A 17,344-nucleotide genomic window follows, 5' to 3' on the forward strand; every position below is an offset into this window, starting at 1 on the left:
GATGCTGGAAAGCTGCTCTCCATGATTCTTGGCACCAAATCCATTCACTTCAATTTCAAAAGTATGGAATCAGGTCCTTCAGCAGAATTGGTGGTAGTCCTTGTGGTTCAGCATGAATCCCTAACCATGCTTTCCTGTATATCATTTGGTACTCACCAACCAACCAACCAACCAACCACCAGAACAAAAAATGTGTTTGTATCACAAGACATTTACGTGACTATTCCTTTGCAACTGAAATATGTGATAAACCTTTGAACTTGGAATGTTAATTATTCACCTATGAAGTCTGACTGATGAAAATTATCTGATAAACCTACAATTCTACTTCTGGTCACCAGTTCTTTAGGCTTGAAGAAAAAATGGCGAGACAGTTGTGCTTACTAGAAACCAGAATAACTAAAGAAAATAACAATGCACATACCTTTCAAATTCACTCAATGCTTCTGCAAGTGTGAGGGATATACCACTGGCAGTGTGAAGATGGTATTTAACTGGTCCATGGATGAATAATCCTTAATAGTTTAATTTACTTAATGCAGATCTGAGAATAAACAAAACTATCAAATTCAGGCTGAGATTTCACAGATATTATTTAAGGCAATAATCACTTCTTTAAGACAGGGATGATAAAGAAAATATAGTACATATACACAATGGAATATTAGTCAGCCATTAAAAAAAGAATGAAATCTTGCTATCCATGACAACGTGGATGTACCTAGAGTATCTACTGCAAAGTGAAATAAGCCAGACACAGAAAAACAAATACCATATGATTTCACTTACATACACAATCTAAAAAACAAAAACAGACAGATATTCTTAAATATAGAGAACAAATTGGTGGTTGCTAGAGGGGAAGTAGGTAGGGATATGGGAGAAATAAGGGGATTACGAGGTACAAACTTCCAATTATTAAAGAGTAAGTCACAGAGATGAAAGATACAGCATAGGGAATACAGTCAATAATATTGTAATAATGTTGAATGGTGACAGATGGTGACTACACTTAACATTAGGAATTATCTAAAACTGTTGCATCACCATGTTGTACACCTAAAACTAATATAACATTGCATGTCAACTGTATTTCAATAATAAAAATTTTCTTAAACAGTGTGTGGAAAACAAGAGGAGTTAAACAAAAGTATTAAGCAAATAATATACCCATATGTAGACACATATGGCAAAAAACATCAAGATGATTCTCAAATGACTGAAGTTTGGAAATACTGGTTATTAGAGTTTGATGAGTTAGCAAAAATCCATCTCAGATCCATCAGTAAGTATAGCTGTGCCTTCTGTATTTCCTTTCGTACTTTTTCTCCCCATGTATTGTGTCTCCATTAATTTCAAGTGCCTTCACAAGGTGTAGAGATGTAGAAGACTAATATTGCATTGGTATATAAAATAAGTCTACTTATTCTTATGAAGAATACATCAACTATCTTTGTGAGGAGGCATTGTTTTGAATTACAAATGTTTCCTCTGTTAATGAATAATATTAAATATCTAAGAGACATCAATTCTAAGGGGAAAAGTTTTGGATATTGCACTGTGGATAGTGCCCTCATGTGGCTTCAAAACTTAGCTACATTTAGGAATTTAAAAACACATTTTTAAGTTAAGAAGTCTAAAATATGGCAGACAAGGACACATGAGACACATGGGTCATGGAAACAGCACAAGAAAATATGGTAATTTGCCATTACCTAACTAATCCTTTTGTTGAGTGGAATGGGATACCAATATGGCAGACAGGATGTCTGATTAACTACTCTAACCAGATATTGAATTCATAAAGGATACTTCCTGTGATAGTTTTGGTTAAAATGTTAATAAATCACACAAGGCATTTTTCTTTTCAATTTTATTTTTATCAAAACAAAAATAATTTAATCATATAAAGAAGGAGAAAAATTTCAACAAACAATCAAGAAGCCAACAGCTTTCCTGATTATGAACAATCAAGAAAATAGTAAGTTCTGAACAGCTGACCGCATATAGATGTTGAGTCATCCTCTAGGGCTCCAAGTGACAAAGATGGACTATTTTTCCTGGCTCCTTTTTTCTTCCAGTGGTGAAGCAATATGTTCAAATGTTCCTAGACTTCTTCACATTGAATTATACATGTGCTTGCTAAGTACAAAGCATCTCTGAAGAGAACTGCACAGGTACAAATCTAGCACACAAGATTTTCTGGGTCCTGACAGACACCTATATTTAATGAGTTCTGAAAGATAAAGACGCAAAATTGTGCTTAAATGTCAAGAAATGTAGTGTTTCAAATGCCAAAGAGAACTATGGGAATCACAACTGAAGTGAGGAAAAATACACAAGTTCTGTTTGCTGCAGTTGTAGAAATCTGATCGCCATGGAGCCAGGCAGACCATTTTCTCCTCACCATATTAAATTATGTCTGGGGAGCTGAGCAGCAAGCAGCACATTCCAATAATGATGACAGTTTCCATAACTATAAAAATCTGCTGCACCAGGCAAATTTTGTGCAAAATGCAAATTTCTATGCTGGGGAAAAAATGAATAATGTGATCATTCTAAGTAATGAATGTAAATGCAAAGAAATACTTTTTGGCATAAGGCTGCAACTCGTTCATCTTTCATGCCAAGAACTGTGGTCACAATGCATTCTTGCAAGGCTACTCTTCTCATCTGAGCCTTATAAGAGCGATTTTAGGAAGAGAAAGTGTAACTTGCCCTCAGTTACCCATCATGCTATTGGCAGGGTTTGATTAGAATCCAGAGGCACCCCTCACCCATCTTTTTTTAATCTCCTGGCAAATGAACCACAGGTTCTCTAGGGTTGTGAATCAAAGGGATACTAGCTTCATCCAGAATCTCAAAGGTTATATACATAACATAAGGGTGAGCTGTTCTCCATCATGCCTTACAGCAAAGAGGATCCAGGTTGTTAAACACCATGTGACTTCAAAAGTCACTTAACAGTACAGGTTGCCAAGGGAGGAGGTGAAACCTCTTTCCTCCATGCATCTTTAATGAGGGATGTCTGGCCAGGTGCAGGTGCAGCTGGAGAGATAAACCAGTTGGTGAGCCTTGAGCATTACAGGTCATGGCACTTGTATACCTTGCCCTGAGAGAACAGCAAAGAATTCAAAGTGCACTTGACTTTAGTCTATGCCAGCAGCCTTGGTGGGCAAGAAACTGAGCACCAATTGGTTAAGATCTTTACCCGAAGGTACAAGAAAATTAACGGCCCAAGGGAGAGAGAGGAATCCCTGATCTGTAAACTCCAGTTTGCCTTGTTCTGAAATAAATGTTTCCCTTAACCACTACACAGTGTGCACTTGAAGAGTAAAAACTGCAGCAATTATCAATGGATAATATTGAAATTTTATTTTTAATAGCCCAAACTGGGTTATAGATTCCTGATAAATGTAGCCCTAGAACTGCATTTCTCTTTAAGAAGCCCCATATGAAAATTAGGATTTATAAAATCAGAGAGTATTTGTTGCTTTATAAAAGGATTCTCCATTTAAAAAGAATTATACTTTAGGATGATTTCCAATAGCCTACTCCCCTAGAGTCACTCAAAATACTTTTTTTTAACTTTTTTAATCCACTGTAATATAGCTTTTCACAAATTCATGCAGATATAAAGTAAGGTGCACTTGTGAACACTGCCACCGCTAGCTAAATGGCCAGCTGATAGGATGGTTTGGCAACCTGCTCGCCTTGGGAAGAGACACAGGAAGTCAAAGAGACAGAATTAGTGTTCCACCATATTGGATCCAGGTTGCAATGTGGCAGCCAGCAACAGTGGCTCTTAGAAAGACAGAGCTTCCACCCACCATCTGGAGGTCAGTGCTATTTGGAGCTATGACTTATTGATTTAGATCAGCAATCCTGCTGACAGCTTAGCAACCAGCAAGAAAGAAGTACCTGGAAGATAGTTTTCTTCCCCTAACCAGTGCATCCCCAGACCAAGCAATCAATTCAGCCTACAGACATGTTGCTTTCCTCTCACAAGGTAGTGTTCTGCTTTTGCTTTTAATTTTTCTATTAAGAGCCAAATTTATAAACTGGATGACTATACCCCCCAAAATCTCGAACTGTGGGGGAAAAAATCATATGGAGTTTATCTGAGCTCATATTCTTCATGGCGATACTTGATGGAAGGTGTTCATGCTTTGGTTCTCTGCAGGTCCCGGCGAAATGTCTTGTGTGGGGGACGCCTCCCCATGGGGGCCACCTCCGAGCCCCTACACCTCCACAGGTAAAGAAAAGGGAGCTCATCTGACAAGGATTAGAGCCTGGACATGCATCCAGCTCTTCTGGCCCAACTCTGATTCTCAGCTGAAGAAACTGAGGTGCAGAGGGCATGTGTCTTACCCCAAAATTTCCCAGCTCAGTAAGGATAAAGTCAAGCCTTCACTCTCCCTCCAAGACTTGGCCACTTTCCTAGACCTCCCCTCTCATTACAGGGCCACTGGTCATTAAAGGGTAGATAATCACCACATCACTTTTGTTTGGTTCAGAAAATACACAACAGAGAAAAAGAAAAGTACACAAAGTAAACACCTAGCATCCTTTTACCTCCCTTCTTATGTTTTACATGGCTGGGCCTCAAATTACTTGAATATTTATAAGCACATCTGAAATGGTCACAGACATATATGCTAAGTCACCAGAGGAAGCTGATCTTGCATTGAAGTTTCCTATGACTAACTCTAAAATTGGAAAACTCACATGACAATACTTGAAACTTGACCATCCTTGGTCCTGGGCAAGGACGTGTTAAAGTGTGTTCACGTGTGTGACATGCTGTGCACTGCTGCTGCTTCTGAAGTACAAGATGTCACATGAGCATCATCATATCAAACACTAAACCAAAAGAGCTCAGCTATAAATTTCAAATTGTACAAAATCATACCAAAGGCAAGGATAAAGTTTTATTGAAACACAGGAGTGTAAATCTAAGTTTTTCCTCTCCCATTTAAGGAGGAGAGGAACACAGTAACTGTGAGGCTTCGCTCACCCAGTTGGCTGACGTGGCTCAGCTATTTTCTTCTGCACAGGGGCGCATTGGCGTGGAATACGGGGGAATTTGATCTGTGCTGTTCTGACTTGCACAATACAGAGGCTGATTTAATTTGACAGCAAAGTAACACCAAGCCCCCAAAATAAAATTACTGAGATGTAAAACAGCGTCAAAACTCCAATTAGGTTTGTATCCTTGAAGCTTCTGGAGGAAATCTAAAAGGCTCCCGTCACGATGAGCAGGCATCAATTTAAGCTGTAGAGATTACTAAAATGTAACCCTCTAATTGAAATTGCTCAGAGCACAATATGACAGAAAGAATCAGAGAAAAATAAGTGAATTTTTCCCCCTCAAAAAAATGACTCATTACAGAGACTGTTCTATTCACTTTTAACACAGCGTTCCTTTGCAAGAACTAAAAAACCAAGGGGTTTAGAGGCCTCAACAGAAAAGGCACGGGGCCCAAGAGCAGTACATGCTTATGTTGTTGGATCATACGTAAGCACTGACCATTTGTGTCACATTTAAAGATAATCAGCATTTTACTAGATCATAGGCATTTTGAAGTATATTTACAACTTCCACTGAAGACACAAGTTATTCTAACCAAACTGCAGTTTTTAATGAACCTGGATTTTGTTTCCAGAATGAGCAGGTGCATCTTGTTGCCCCACATTCATACCCCATCTCCTCTGCAAGCTACCCCAATTACCCAAGTGTGCTTACCACCTTTGAAGCAAACCCTCAGCTTACTGATGGAGGAAGTCGGTCCACTTGACTCTACAGGTTCACTTGCTCATAAATATGTCGATTGTGGCTGTCCTGGTTAGTGCCATCTTACGGGGTGAGGTAATGGGGACCGATGCAGAGGACGCGGCTGAGAGGCGAGCACAGTCACTGCGTGCCAAGCATCCTTAGACCAGGCTCCATGGCTACCTTTGCCCTGCCTGGCACCTGGTATACCGTGAGGGGATCTGGGACATGGGGGTTGGAGTTGGCTGGGGATGTCTTGGAAAGATCCCCAAATGGCTTTCCTCATATGTAGGTACTTGGTGAAATCGAGTTCAACTGTCCTGCCAGCCTGACAGTATCTGGTCTCTGACCACCAGCATCGGAAGTGTCACATCTCTATCACTAACCGGTCTTCATCATCACTGCTGGTGTCGCTGACTTCCACTCGAGTCTGTTTTCTCAGTCCTTCCAGACCCCGCCTCTTGACCGTTTTTGAAGAGGCTTCAGGGGATTCTCTGGGCTGCCCTGGGTTAGAAGGAACCACATGGTCCTTTACAGCAGTTAATCCAGAGCCTTGACATTTCCCACTGTCATTTCCTAAAGGAGGGCAGGGGATTATCATCTCCCCATACCCGTACCGTCCCCCAGGAGGAAAAAATGTCTTGAGTTCCCCTTCCTCTTTATATGAACTAGCTGAGCCTGGTCCTGATGCTGGTATTTCAAGACGAGTTTTTCCAGTTGACCCCAACAAAACCAAACCTGAAATTCTCTGCCCAGATGAAGGTCTCCCTGGAAGGACTGATGGTGACACGCCCTCTGCTCTAGCTTTTCTATCTGGGGAGCTTTGTGTCAGAGCCTCCCCTGTAGCTCTGTGGTCTTGTGGTTCTACAATGTGAATTCCCAGGGTTGCGCGACCTGCTCTCTCCCCCGGAACACAAATGGCAGCCACACAGGGAACAACATCCTGGCAGGGAGAGGTTCCTTTGGACCCAAAGGAAGAAGGCTCTTGAGCATCTGAGAAAATGTACGGTTTCAGATCTACTGAGACTTGCTCATGGGAGGGCAGTGGCTGGGTCTCCAGCAATCCCATGCTGAGACCTCTGCCTTGACACAGAAGGCTGTCATTAGCTACTGCCACGCAAGAGTCGGAGTGCTCAGACAGTTCTGACCCAGCAGCAATGCTCTGAGGGCAGCGGTCACCATGCCCACCGGCAGCTGGAAAAATCTCCTGCAAAAAAGTGCAAAGGAAAACAAACAGGGGAGAAAAGGTTAATTGGTACAAAAAAACTTGCAGTCAGAAATGTGGTCCTCAATGAAACAAGGTCTTGAGTTCTTAATGATTCTTTACCAAGCGTGAACTTCAACAGGATGCCCTCAATCAGTTCCCATTAATAACTAATTGGTGCATTAACTTGAGTAAAACTCCTTGTTGACACAAAATAGGTTGCGGATATTGTTCTGTGTTTTTATCTGGCTTTGTGAAAAACCAAATCACTCAATTATCCCCCCATTTCTGAGCATCCAATGTGAAGTTACCACTGCTCATGAGGTATATGTGCTATTTTATAGTACCTTGAACTTCACTTTTTCCAGATGAGCATTTTTCGAAGTGAGGTCTGGATTAGCATTCTTGTGCTTTTCAACCCACACCCCCCATGCCCCACACCCCCGCACCTACACCACCCGCAGTCCTGCCTGGTGGTGAAATCATGTCACAGTGATGTCTTCAGCACAGCAGCATCTTTATCCTACCCAGGTACAAATTAAAATTGGTTTCAGGATTTTTAGTGATCATCCTATCCTTTCAGAGCATGATGTCTGGAGGTGTTTGTGTACCTATTGGGCTTTGTGTGTTGGGTGGTGAAGCGAGTTCTGCAACAAGCAAAGAAGAGCCATTAACATAGACAACCAATGGACAGAGACAGCTCAGAACCACAGTTCCCACCTTCATGGTTACCTCGTCTATCCCACTGCCAGCCCTTGAACTTGTGCTGGGAGAGAAGCTTCCCGAGGTTTGTCTGGGGCCAGCCTCCTCCTCTCTCTGCCCACAACCCATAGGCAATTCTGAAGCAGCACGAGATGGCTTGTCTTGCAAATTCAGACCTAAAACAGGGAGGCACATTTATACACACTGGAAGTGGTAACATCAGCAAATGGTGGTTCCCTAGGACTTTGTTTTCATGCACATTTCTGAGCTCATTAACTCACGTCTCCCACAATGTGCATAGGAACTCCACTTACCTTGAACCACTTCACACAGTCCAATAAAACATCTCCACTATGCTAAGAAATGGTAAAAACCAGTTCCCAAGGCAGAAAAAAACCTAAGTTACACACATTTAAAAAAAAAAAATTCACATGGCTGTTTTTCACCAGAGCCATCTTCCTGGCCATATTTAGGCCAGGTTAGGTTCATTTTAGGTTGGCTTGAATTTTCTGGCCAGGCAACCAGGGTCAAGGGTAGATATTTCTGTCTCTATGGCAAATGAAGTTTTGTCTCCATTGGAGCTTGGGCACCAAGAAGCAAGGTTGTTTTGGTGTTGCTGTTGTTTGGTGGTGGTTATTGTTGTGATCTGGGCAGGGAGAGGGCAACAAAGATGGAACCTTGATACCATCTACCAAACAGCAGGCCCTCTCAAGGGAGCAGTTGCTTCCCCTCAGGCCTCATCCACACTCACTTCTCCTTCTGTCCTAGTGGCCTGGGATACAGGTCAGAAGGACCACAGAATTGCACAGAGGATGGATTACATCATAGGATGAGATCAGAAAAAATTCTAGAAGGGCTGTGCCATCAGAGAAAAGCATGAGATCCACTTTCAAATTTGCTTTCATTTTGATTAAAGTTACATATGCACAGAGTCTCAAAAAGTCGAATCTTTCTACTTATTAAGAAAAATAGCATGCTTGCCCACCCACTCACCTTTTCCTGCTTTGGATTCTTTTGATATTTATCTCCTTCACTTTTAATAACCTGCTTAAAGCACTACTTCTTGATTTTTTTTTCCAGTTTGGAGGAGAGCCTATGACTTCTCATGAGGGGGGAGGAGCGTTCACCTCTTTCTCCAGCACCCCTGGATCCAGGACCTTCATCTCTCCCACCCACCACGTATGCACACTTCCCACTCCGTCTCCTCTCAACAGTTGTGTGACTATGATGTCATAATTTTGTTTAGGAGCCTATTCAACGTTTACATGTTCAGGACCATGTCTCACTGCTGAGCTGCATAATGGATCATGACTACACTGTCTTTCTGGCCAACACTATTTTCCCTGGAGTTAGTAATTACCTTGTTTTTTAATTTTGCTTGGTTGTCCGTAGACCTAGTCCTAAAACCATCCTCCCACCTCCTTCTCAATTGTCTAAGGTATCGTTTCCTTTCCTTAGAAAGATCTCTCCTGAAATTCTCTGACCTGCCCCAAATGGCCCACTGTTCCCTGGATCCCCTTCACACCACTGTGGCACTTCTCCTCACTTCCTGGGTTCCTGGAGCCCCCCAATTCTGTTTCCTTGTTTTCCTAATGCAGTTTCCTGCAGCTTCATGAGAAAGGGTACATCATGAAATAAAACTGTTTAGACTTCAGTCTGCCACTTGTTGGGGTGTAACATTCTGAATCAGAATTCATTTGCTTTCAGAACCAAAGGCACAGCTCTGTTGAGTTCTAGTTGTTAAGAAGTCTGGAGCCAACATGATTTATGATTCATGATCCTTTGGGCAAAACCTTTCTGTTTTTTGTCTCTCTGGAAACACCCAGGCCCTCCTTTGTTCAGTATCTCCATGGTCCTGGGTCTCTTTTCATTCATTGTCTGGGCATTCAATGTGTCCTTTCAATCTGAATCATGTCCTTCAGTTTGGGGAAAACATAGTGCCGTTTCTTTGATATTTATTCTCCTGTTTTATCTTTTCGCTTTTCTAGAGCTGCTCTTGCTAAGTTACTGGGCTTTCTCGTCTAATCCTCCCTTTCTTATCTTTTCTCTCCTATCTCCTACTGGTCTTTTTATTTTACTTTTGGGATTTTCCTATTCTAACTCATAATTTCCTATTTCTGCTATCATGTTTTAAATTTCTAAGTGCCTATTATTATTTCCCTCTTTAGAGTATCCTGTTGTTTACTTCATGGCTCCAGTATCTTCCATTGTGTCTCTGGCAATATTAATAATGATCTGTAGCCACTGTTGTTCTTGCTAAAATCTGCCTCTCCCTATGTGGTCTCTCCTTCTTCCAAGTTCCTTTCATTCTCATTTGTTTTCATCTTTCCCATTCATACTAAAGACTGTCCTGAGGTATCCTGCAGTCCTAAATATCCGCCCACATCTAGGAAACCGGCACCATACAACTGACCGGGAGCTCTTTACATGCACACTTTATCAACCAGGGCCAGCCTGCAGGGTTATCTGTTTGCCATGTTTAAGTGGAAAACCCTGAAATAATTTTCTGGGTCTTCACAATGACCGGTCAGCTTCTGTGTGAGGAGTCTTCCAATCTCCTGACTAGAAAGTACAGACCTGCTTCTTATATCTCGAGGGGTAGGTTACTAGATTAGAAAGTGCATCAATCCTGAGCAAATCAACTCTGAAAATCTATAGGAAAGTGCAACGGTTTGGGAAAGGAAGTAGTCATTTTTCCTTTAATACAATTTTCACTTGAGCATACTGACACAGAAGCAGGCTTCTGGTATTCCATTCATTTGCTCAACAAACATGTCTTGGGCCCATTCAGGGAAACAAGGCACCATGCTGCTCACTCCCAAATCACTGAGGAACAAGACAGAGGTGCCCTGGCCCTCAAGAGCTTCTTCTTCAATGGGGAAGAGAAATGAAGACCAGTCACCTGATAATTCCCAGTTGTGCCAGGGGTCAGGAAGGAAATGAACATCGGGTGAGGCTGTCACAGAGAGTAAATACCAACAGGAGGCTATGACAGAGACTCACAGTAAACAGGAAAGGAGCATGTTCCAGTCACTGTGAGCAGGGGCTCAAAAAGAGAGTCGCAGAAAATGAGGCGCACAGGACAGGGAGTGGCAGGCAGGTGACTGTTGCCCACAACTGAGTAAGACCTCTCTGAAAAAGCAACACCTGAAATGAAATTTTCAGAGCAAGAAAGAACCAGCCCCTGAATGCCATTCTGGGTGAAGGAGGAACAGATACACAGACCCTGAGGTGGGGGACTGAGGAACCAGTAGAAATCCATTGTGGAGGAAGGAAGGTGAGCAGGGAGGCAGGAGACACAGCGAAGGGGAGGAAGCCAGAGCGGCTCAGATTTTGTAGTGTGCAGGCACCTGCGGAAAGGGGCTTAGATTTTATTCTGCATTCACTGGAAAGAAACCATTGTTTCAGGCAGGGGGTCCCCATCTTCTCAAGATGTATAGGGCTGCTGTCTGGACACTGGGGCTTACCAGGGTAATCTAGTGGCCAGATGAGAAGGTTAGCAAAGTCAGTGGACATCAAAACAGAGAAAATGGATGGAATCCAGCTATATTTTCATTCCCCCCACAACCACTGCCCACGAAAAAAATCACCAAAAGATAATAATGATGATAAACATTTCTATAGCCCCCCGGTTTACCAAGCACAAGCACCTCACTCTAAGTGGATTAAGCTGTGTCCTCACAGTGACAAAACAACCAGGCAATTCATTCAATTCAATGAAGAAGGAAAACCAATTAGTATAGAGAAAATAATCAGATTGGCCAAATGTCTTCTCAGCAGGTTGTTTGGATTTTGAAGCTTAACGGAAAGGCCATGTGCGCATTTGACCAATACTTTCTGACTCATCTGAGAGCATGAAGGGAGAAAATCCATTGATTTAATTTCCTTTTGACCTACAGTCTACAGAGAAAAGTGAGTTATCTTTAATAATTGTGAAAAATGCCCAAATAATGTCACTGAAGTGTGTTAAACTAATTTGGATTATTGAAGAAGGATGCTAACTCGCTTTTAAGTGAACAGCCCTTTTTCAAAAAGTAAGTAGTGCCCTGGCCAAATGTTACAGCACAGAATGTGATCCTGTTTAGGGCACGGCATCACTCTGTGAATCACTTCCTGCATCTTCAGAAATTATGGACTCTGCCATCTTCACACAATCTTCAGAAATTCGACCACTCTTTCACAGTTACGTGAATCTTCTTAAGAAACTACTTCTCATCTGAGCTCCGAGTGCCATTACGTTCTCCCCGGATGAAAGTCTGTGCTTTTAATAATTTCCCTCAGAAATAATTGCCAAGCCAAGCTGAGAGGAAGAGACTGCTTAAAACATTGTAGCAAATTTAGCCATCTTGAGAAGGCTACCAGAAACTATAAAATAATTAGAAAGAAAATGGAGTGAAGCAGGCTGATGAAACTCACAGAACCGTTGACCTCTTCAGTGCTAAGCCTCCTCCCACTGTTTCAGTGCCTGGGCTTTATTGCAATGCTAATAGACATATTACTCAAATATCATTATCAAAAAAATGTAAATGGATACATTTCCTTTGGTTGCCCCAAAACACCAAAAACTCCACGAATTTGGAAACCAAAGACTCTGAATTATATGTAAGGAAGGGGTAAAAATGAGTCTACCATGTTGGCCTTCTAAGTAAGCTACAAGCATAAACAAAAACACAAGAGTGATCTCCTAGACTATGAACTGATCGGAGATTAAATGGTTTAGAAGCATCCGTGCCATTGAAGGATGCACAATGTGTTAGTAAGAAAAACTTGTAGTTTCTTAAAACAAGCTGGGTAGAATTTATATATATATAGTTATATATAGTAGTGACTATATCGGCAGATGTTTGCTCATTTATTCAAATGTTTGTTGAACCCATTTTTCTGAGTCCCTATTTGTTGAGCCCTTTTATGAGCCCATATTTTTAAGACTGACTATTCACCTAGCCCATATTTACTGAGTACTGAGTACAGCCAATACCCTATGCCAAGAACCATGCTGAACACAGGCAATTCATTCAGTGGCAAACGAAGCAGACACCCTCATAGAAATTACAGTCTAACGGAGGAGAGATGCAGAAAATTTATCAACAAATGTGGTAAACACTAGGAGAGGAAAAGTATAAGGAGCCATGAGATGGTGAAAACAAGGCCCTGACACCACCGAGACCTGTGGCAGACAGCAGAAGCATTCACACTGCAAGAACATGTGGACATTCCACCTGTGGGGGCTGGTTCTCTCTCTACCAAGTCTCAACCATTCACTCATGTGATTATTCAGCCAAAATTTTTAAGGCTCTGCTTCATGCCAGACAGTGTGCTAAAATATTTTTGCAAGTAAATTCATCTGCTTCCTCAATCCTGCTACAAGCCTCATTAGTAAGGTCTCTGGAAGGGAGAAGACATGGCTGAGGGTGATGAAAGGCACGACTTCTCCTCTTAGGCAGAGCCTGGGGGCAGCAATCCTAATCAGAAGGTGATCACAAGCCAGCAGGCGGCAGCCCGAGACCTGAGTTCCACGGATGAGGGGATGGGAGGGAGGACCACAAGGACACCGTCATCAGGGAGAAAAGTCTCAGTACCTCTGTGCCACCCTAAGGCAGTCTGGTGAGAGTCTGCCTCTAAGGAATCACTAAAAAATCTTTTATTTTTTTTTTTATTTTTATTTTTTTACTAACAAATCTTTTATTTCAAAAACTGCTTCTCCTTGTAGTTTTCATCTTTTTTTTTTTTTTTTTGAAAGGGGGATGGGGCACAGGAAGGAAGCAAATCTTAAGCAGACTCCGTGGACGTGGGGCTGGATCTCACGACCCTGAGACCATGACCTGAGCCAAAACCAAGAGGCAGCTGCTTAACCGACTGAGCCACCGAGGTGCCCCTCTTGTCTATAAATCTGATGAAAGGCAATCAGGACAAGAACCCTCCCCACATGGAAATTCTTCACCTAAACTGTTTAGTGAAAGCATGGTTTAAAAACTTGCTTTCAGTTAAAAGTTTTATCATGTCCAGGCAAGAATGTGACTTTACAACACACAGCAAAAATAGGATTATGAAATCACATAAGGAAAAAAAGATTATAAAAGAAATGCCATGTGGAACATTATTAATGCCAAAGCTGCAGCTAGCCAATCTACTTCGTGTACCATCATTCTGGAATTTTCTTGTTGCTAAATGAGAATTGTCTAATGCAAGTCTCTTCCCTAGGACATAACTGATACACCCGTAACGTTCTCTCATCTTTTCTCAAGATTTACACCACAGAATGAAGGAGAAATTATTCTGTTTCAGCAATTTTGGAGCACTAAGACTTAACTAATAGCTTTTGGGAAAGAATTAATACTTCTCTATTAATTCTAATGAGAAATGATGTAGAGAAGTCATTAGCTCCTGTCAGAGAGGAGAGGGAAGGAACCGGGGGAGAAGAGCCCTGAAGAGACCCCTCTCCAGCTCTCCTGTCTTCCTGACACACAGATGGCCTTCCAAGGGGCCCCCAGGTGAGGACAGGGAGGGGAGGGGAACCTGCGAAGGCACCACCATGAACTCACAGAAGGAAATTAGTGCCAGGCACCCAGTAAATAAAGGCTGCATCTACCTTTCTTTCAGGGACTTACTCAGCCTCTTCATACACTAGTTAGAAATTGTACCTTTTATGTGTGTGTAATTAGGTAAAGCTTTTACTTCAGAAACCACCTGTAATCATAGCATCTCTACATTTCTGTTCCTGAGATGAAAGGAATGTGTTTTGATCACTTTCTCCTCTCAGATATTTTCTCCAAACTCAGTGCATGGGGCTGGTTTGAAACATTTCAGGGACTTTAAAGCTTGGTCGTATAGAGAATTTAACAATGCACCTTCATAAAGTGAAACACAGGCCTATGGAATAAAGAAACATAATGAAAATGGCTCTGACCATGCTTTGAAAAGTTGACCTCAAAACTGGCCAAGGAAAATGGATTTTGTGATCTGTCCGAAGCAGAGGTTCTTAACTGGGGGTGATGTGCCAAGACTTTTGTGGTCTTCCTGACTTGAGTGGGGCATGCCCCTGGCATCTCATACAAGGAGAAAGAGGCCAGGGAGCCAGTGACCAGGATGGCCCCTCAGGGAGGGACCTGGCCTGCAGGTCAGCAGAGTCACAGTGCTAATGCCCTGCTTTAAATGAAGCATCACAAACTCAAATGCTGCAGGGGCCAGGCAAACAACACCAAGAGAGGAGGCTGCCTGGGGCTGGGGCCTGTGGCTAGCGGAGAGCATGACCCTAAGCTCCGCCAACTAAGACTATGAAGGATCAGTTTGCCACATCTGTCCATTTGCATAGAGAAATCCAAAATCTAGATTCCATTTGTTTATAAACACTGATAATGAAAAAATTTTCAAACAACAACTAATGTGCCCACGGCCCAAATTTGGCCAAGGAGGGGTCACTTTGTGACCCCTGCCTTGTTAGTTACAAAGTTCAAGTGCACCAACAGTGATGGTAAGACTTTAGGCCTCACCCAGGCCTCACTCTTACAGGAGCAAAGTTTCTTCTAAAAAATGAAGCTGAAAACTGTGGAAGAATAAACGTGTTTTCTGAAAAGCACTTTGGTAGTATCTTATACAGTGAAATATATAATTATAAAAAATATGCTGACCCATGTTTTGGAAAATTGAGCCTGAATGTTTCCTGCAGCAATGGCTGTGGTAGAAAACCGACAGTAATCAACGGGTACATCCATGGATATGGGGGTGGGGGTTGAATAAAAAATATTATGGTACAGTTATACGGTAGGATTTTATGCCATTATTAAAATGATCAATGAATCTATAACATATAGGCCTAGAATTTTATGTAAGATAGATGAAAAAGAAAAGAATTGCAGTTCTCTACAAATGGGATGACTATGTGTGTAAAAACAAGAGACTGAAATATCTGTTCAGATTTGTATGTACACGGAGGAAGCTGTGCAAGGAACATGAGCTGAACTCTGGCAGCCACAGGGGGCCAAGAGGCTGGGGACTGTCAAGCTCTCCTCAGATATGTCGAGGTTGTTTTCTTTGTTGCAACAAGCATGGTATTGCTTTACTCATTTGAAAGAAAAATAAGAGACAAATAATGGCCCTGGCCCCAAAATTCACACTGCACATAATAAGGAAAGCCCCCAGGTGTGCCTGGCATGTTCGGGCAAAGCTAAGGGCCAGGTCAGTTCGGTCAGAACACAAGTGCTGAGAGAGGGATCTAAAGCCTTACACTGCAGTGCGTAATCAAAGTTCTGCTTCTCAGGCAGAGAACAGGGGAGACTTACCAAAGAAGAGAAAAATACATTTTTCCATCTCTAACCAGATCTGGAGCATTTCTGCACTACCCTAATTTTTTTTTTTAATTTCGCCTCTTCTGAGTAATCATTTTTCAATCTCTGTTTTTCAAAAATCACTTTTCTCTATGGTTCAAATTTCTCTTCTCTTTCTCTGATGAAAGGCAATCAGTTTGAGAACACTTCACTTACCATTTTCTCCAAAAAAACATATTTAGTGGGAAAGTATGCTTAAAATCTTTTGGTAGGTTGAAACTTTAATCACACTCAGACAATAAGAGAAAGCTCTAAAATGAAGAGAGGACAGATTGTGGGGAAGAAGGAAACTAAATGGAGAACAAAAAATTGCTAATATTATTTGAATTATTTAGTGCCAAAATTGAGTCAAGAGAATCCACTTTATGGACCATTACTATCAAAGTTTCTTAACTCTAAATGAAAGTGTAGAGAAAAAAGTTCAGGCTTTGGAATATAATTGATGTGTTTAAGCAATTGTCTCATCATTTCTTAAGATTTACACCCTGGAGAAGGAGGTGTTATCCTGTTTCAGCAATTCTGTAAGCAATATTACTTAACTAATGGCTTTAGGAAAAGAATATCTCCCCATTAATTCTGACAGGAAAAATAATGGTACAGAGCCATTAGCTCTCGTCAGAGAGGCAGGGAGGGAGTTGGTGGATGAGGGAACCCTGGAGTTCAGGCTGCCATTTTGTTTCTCTTAGGAAAACACTTTGAGGTGATCTGTGACACAGAGAGCAGGGCACAACCAACACCAAGGGAGCCCCACCTCTCCCATTCCACTCATGGGAGACTAACAAAAGTTTAAAGGCTAAAAAGGAATAAAAAGGAAAAAAAAATCAAAATCTACTGAATTTCAGAGAATTACATCACCATGCTCACATAATATTTAGCTATTCTACTTCTTCAACACGATTAGGTAAACCTTTTATCTCAGAAAGTACCTGTCAGAGAAGTTCTCTTTACCTTTTCTTTTCTTTCAATCAAAGACAGCTGCTTTGATAACGTTAGCCTTGGAGGCATGTTCCCTAAACTATGTTCGTGGAAAAAAAAAAAAATCTAGTTAAGATATTTCAGTCACTTAAAAGCTTAGTTATGTGCAGAATTCAAAGGAAGAGATTCCAGTGAGAAAGAAAGTAAATGAGACAAAGAGAAAGAATAGAGTGCTCCCTCACCCTGGAATTAAATACGAGTTTATTGTCAATGATTGAAGAAGCTCAATTCTACCTAGTTGATGCAGCATACGCGGAGCTGAAGAGAAGAAAATTAGGACATGATTACACAATGATTGGTATTGTGGTAAATGCCACAAAGGAGATGAGATATGAATCATACCACAAGGACATCTAGTTTGGCTTG

At 41.6% G+C, this 17,344-nt stretch overlaps 1 protein-coding gene across 2 annotated transcripts in view; it reads right to left on the reverse strand.

The window, feature by feature from the left end:
- Nucleotides 1-4,783: 4,783 nt before the first annotated feature.
- Nucleotides 4,784-17,344, reverse strand: part of ZNF831 (zinc finger protein 831) — a 63,050-nt gene continuing 50,489 nt past the window's right edge. Inside the window, exons 4-5 of one of the 2 annotated variants that reach the window (XM_041732298.1) lie at nt 7,710-7,855; nt 4,784-6,980 (exon numbers count right to left, since the gene is read on the reverse strand). In XM_041732298.1, coding sequence (XP_041588232.1) covers nt 6,949-6,980; nt 7,710-7,855 — 178 coding nt within the window. In that variant the 3' untranslated portion in view covers nt 4,784-6,948. Of the gene's footprint in view, nt 6,981-7,709; nt 8,016-17,344 lie in introns of those variants that run through there. The other variant, XM_041732297.1, reaches the window with a different exon arrangement.

Source organism: Vulpes lagopus, chromosome 18 (assembly GCF_018345385.1).
Source record: "Vulpes lagopus strain Blue_001 chromosome 18, ASM1834538v1, whole genome shotgun sequence".
Taxonomy (NCBI): domain Eukaryota; kingdom Metazoa; phylum Chordata; class Mammalia; order Carnivora; family Canidae; genus Vulpes; species Vulpes lagopus.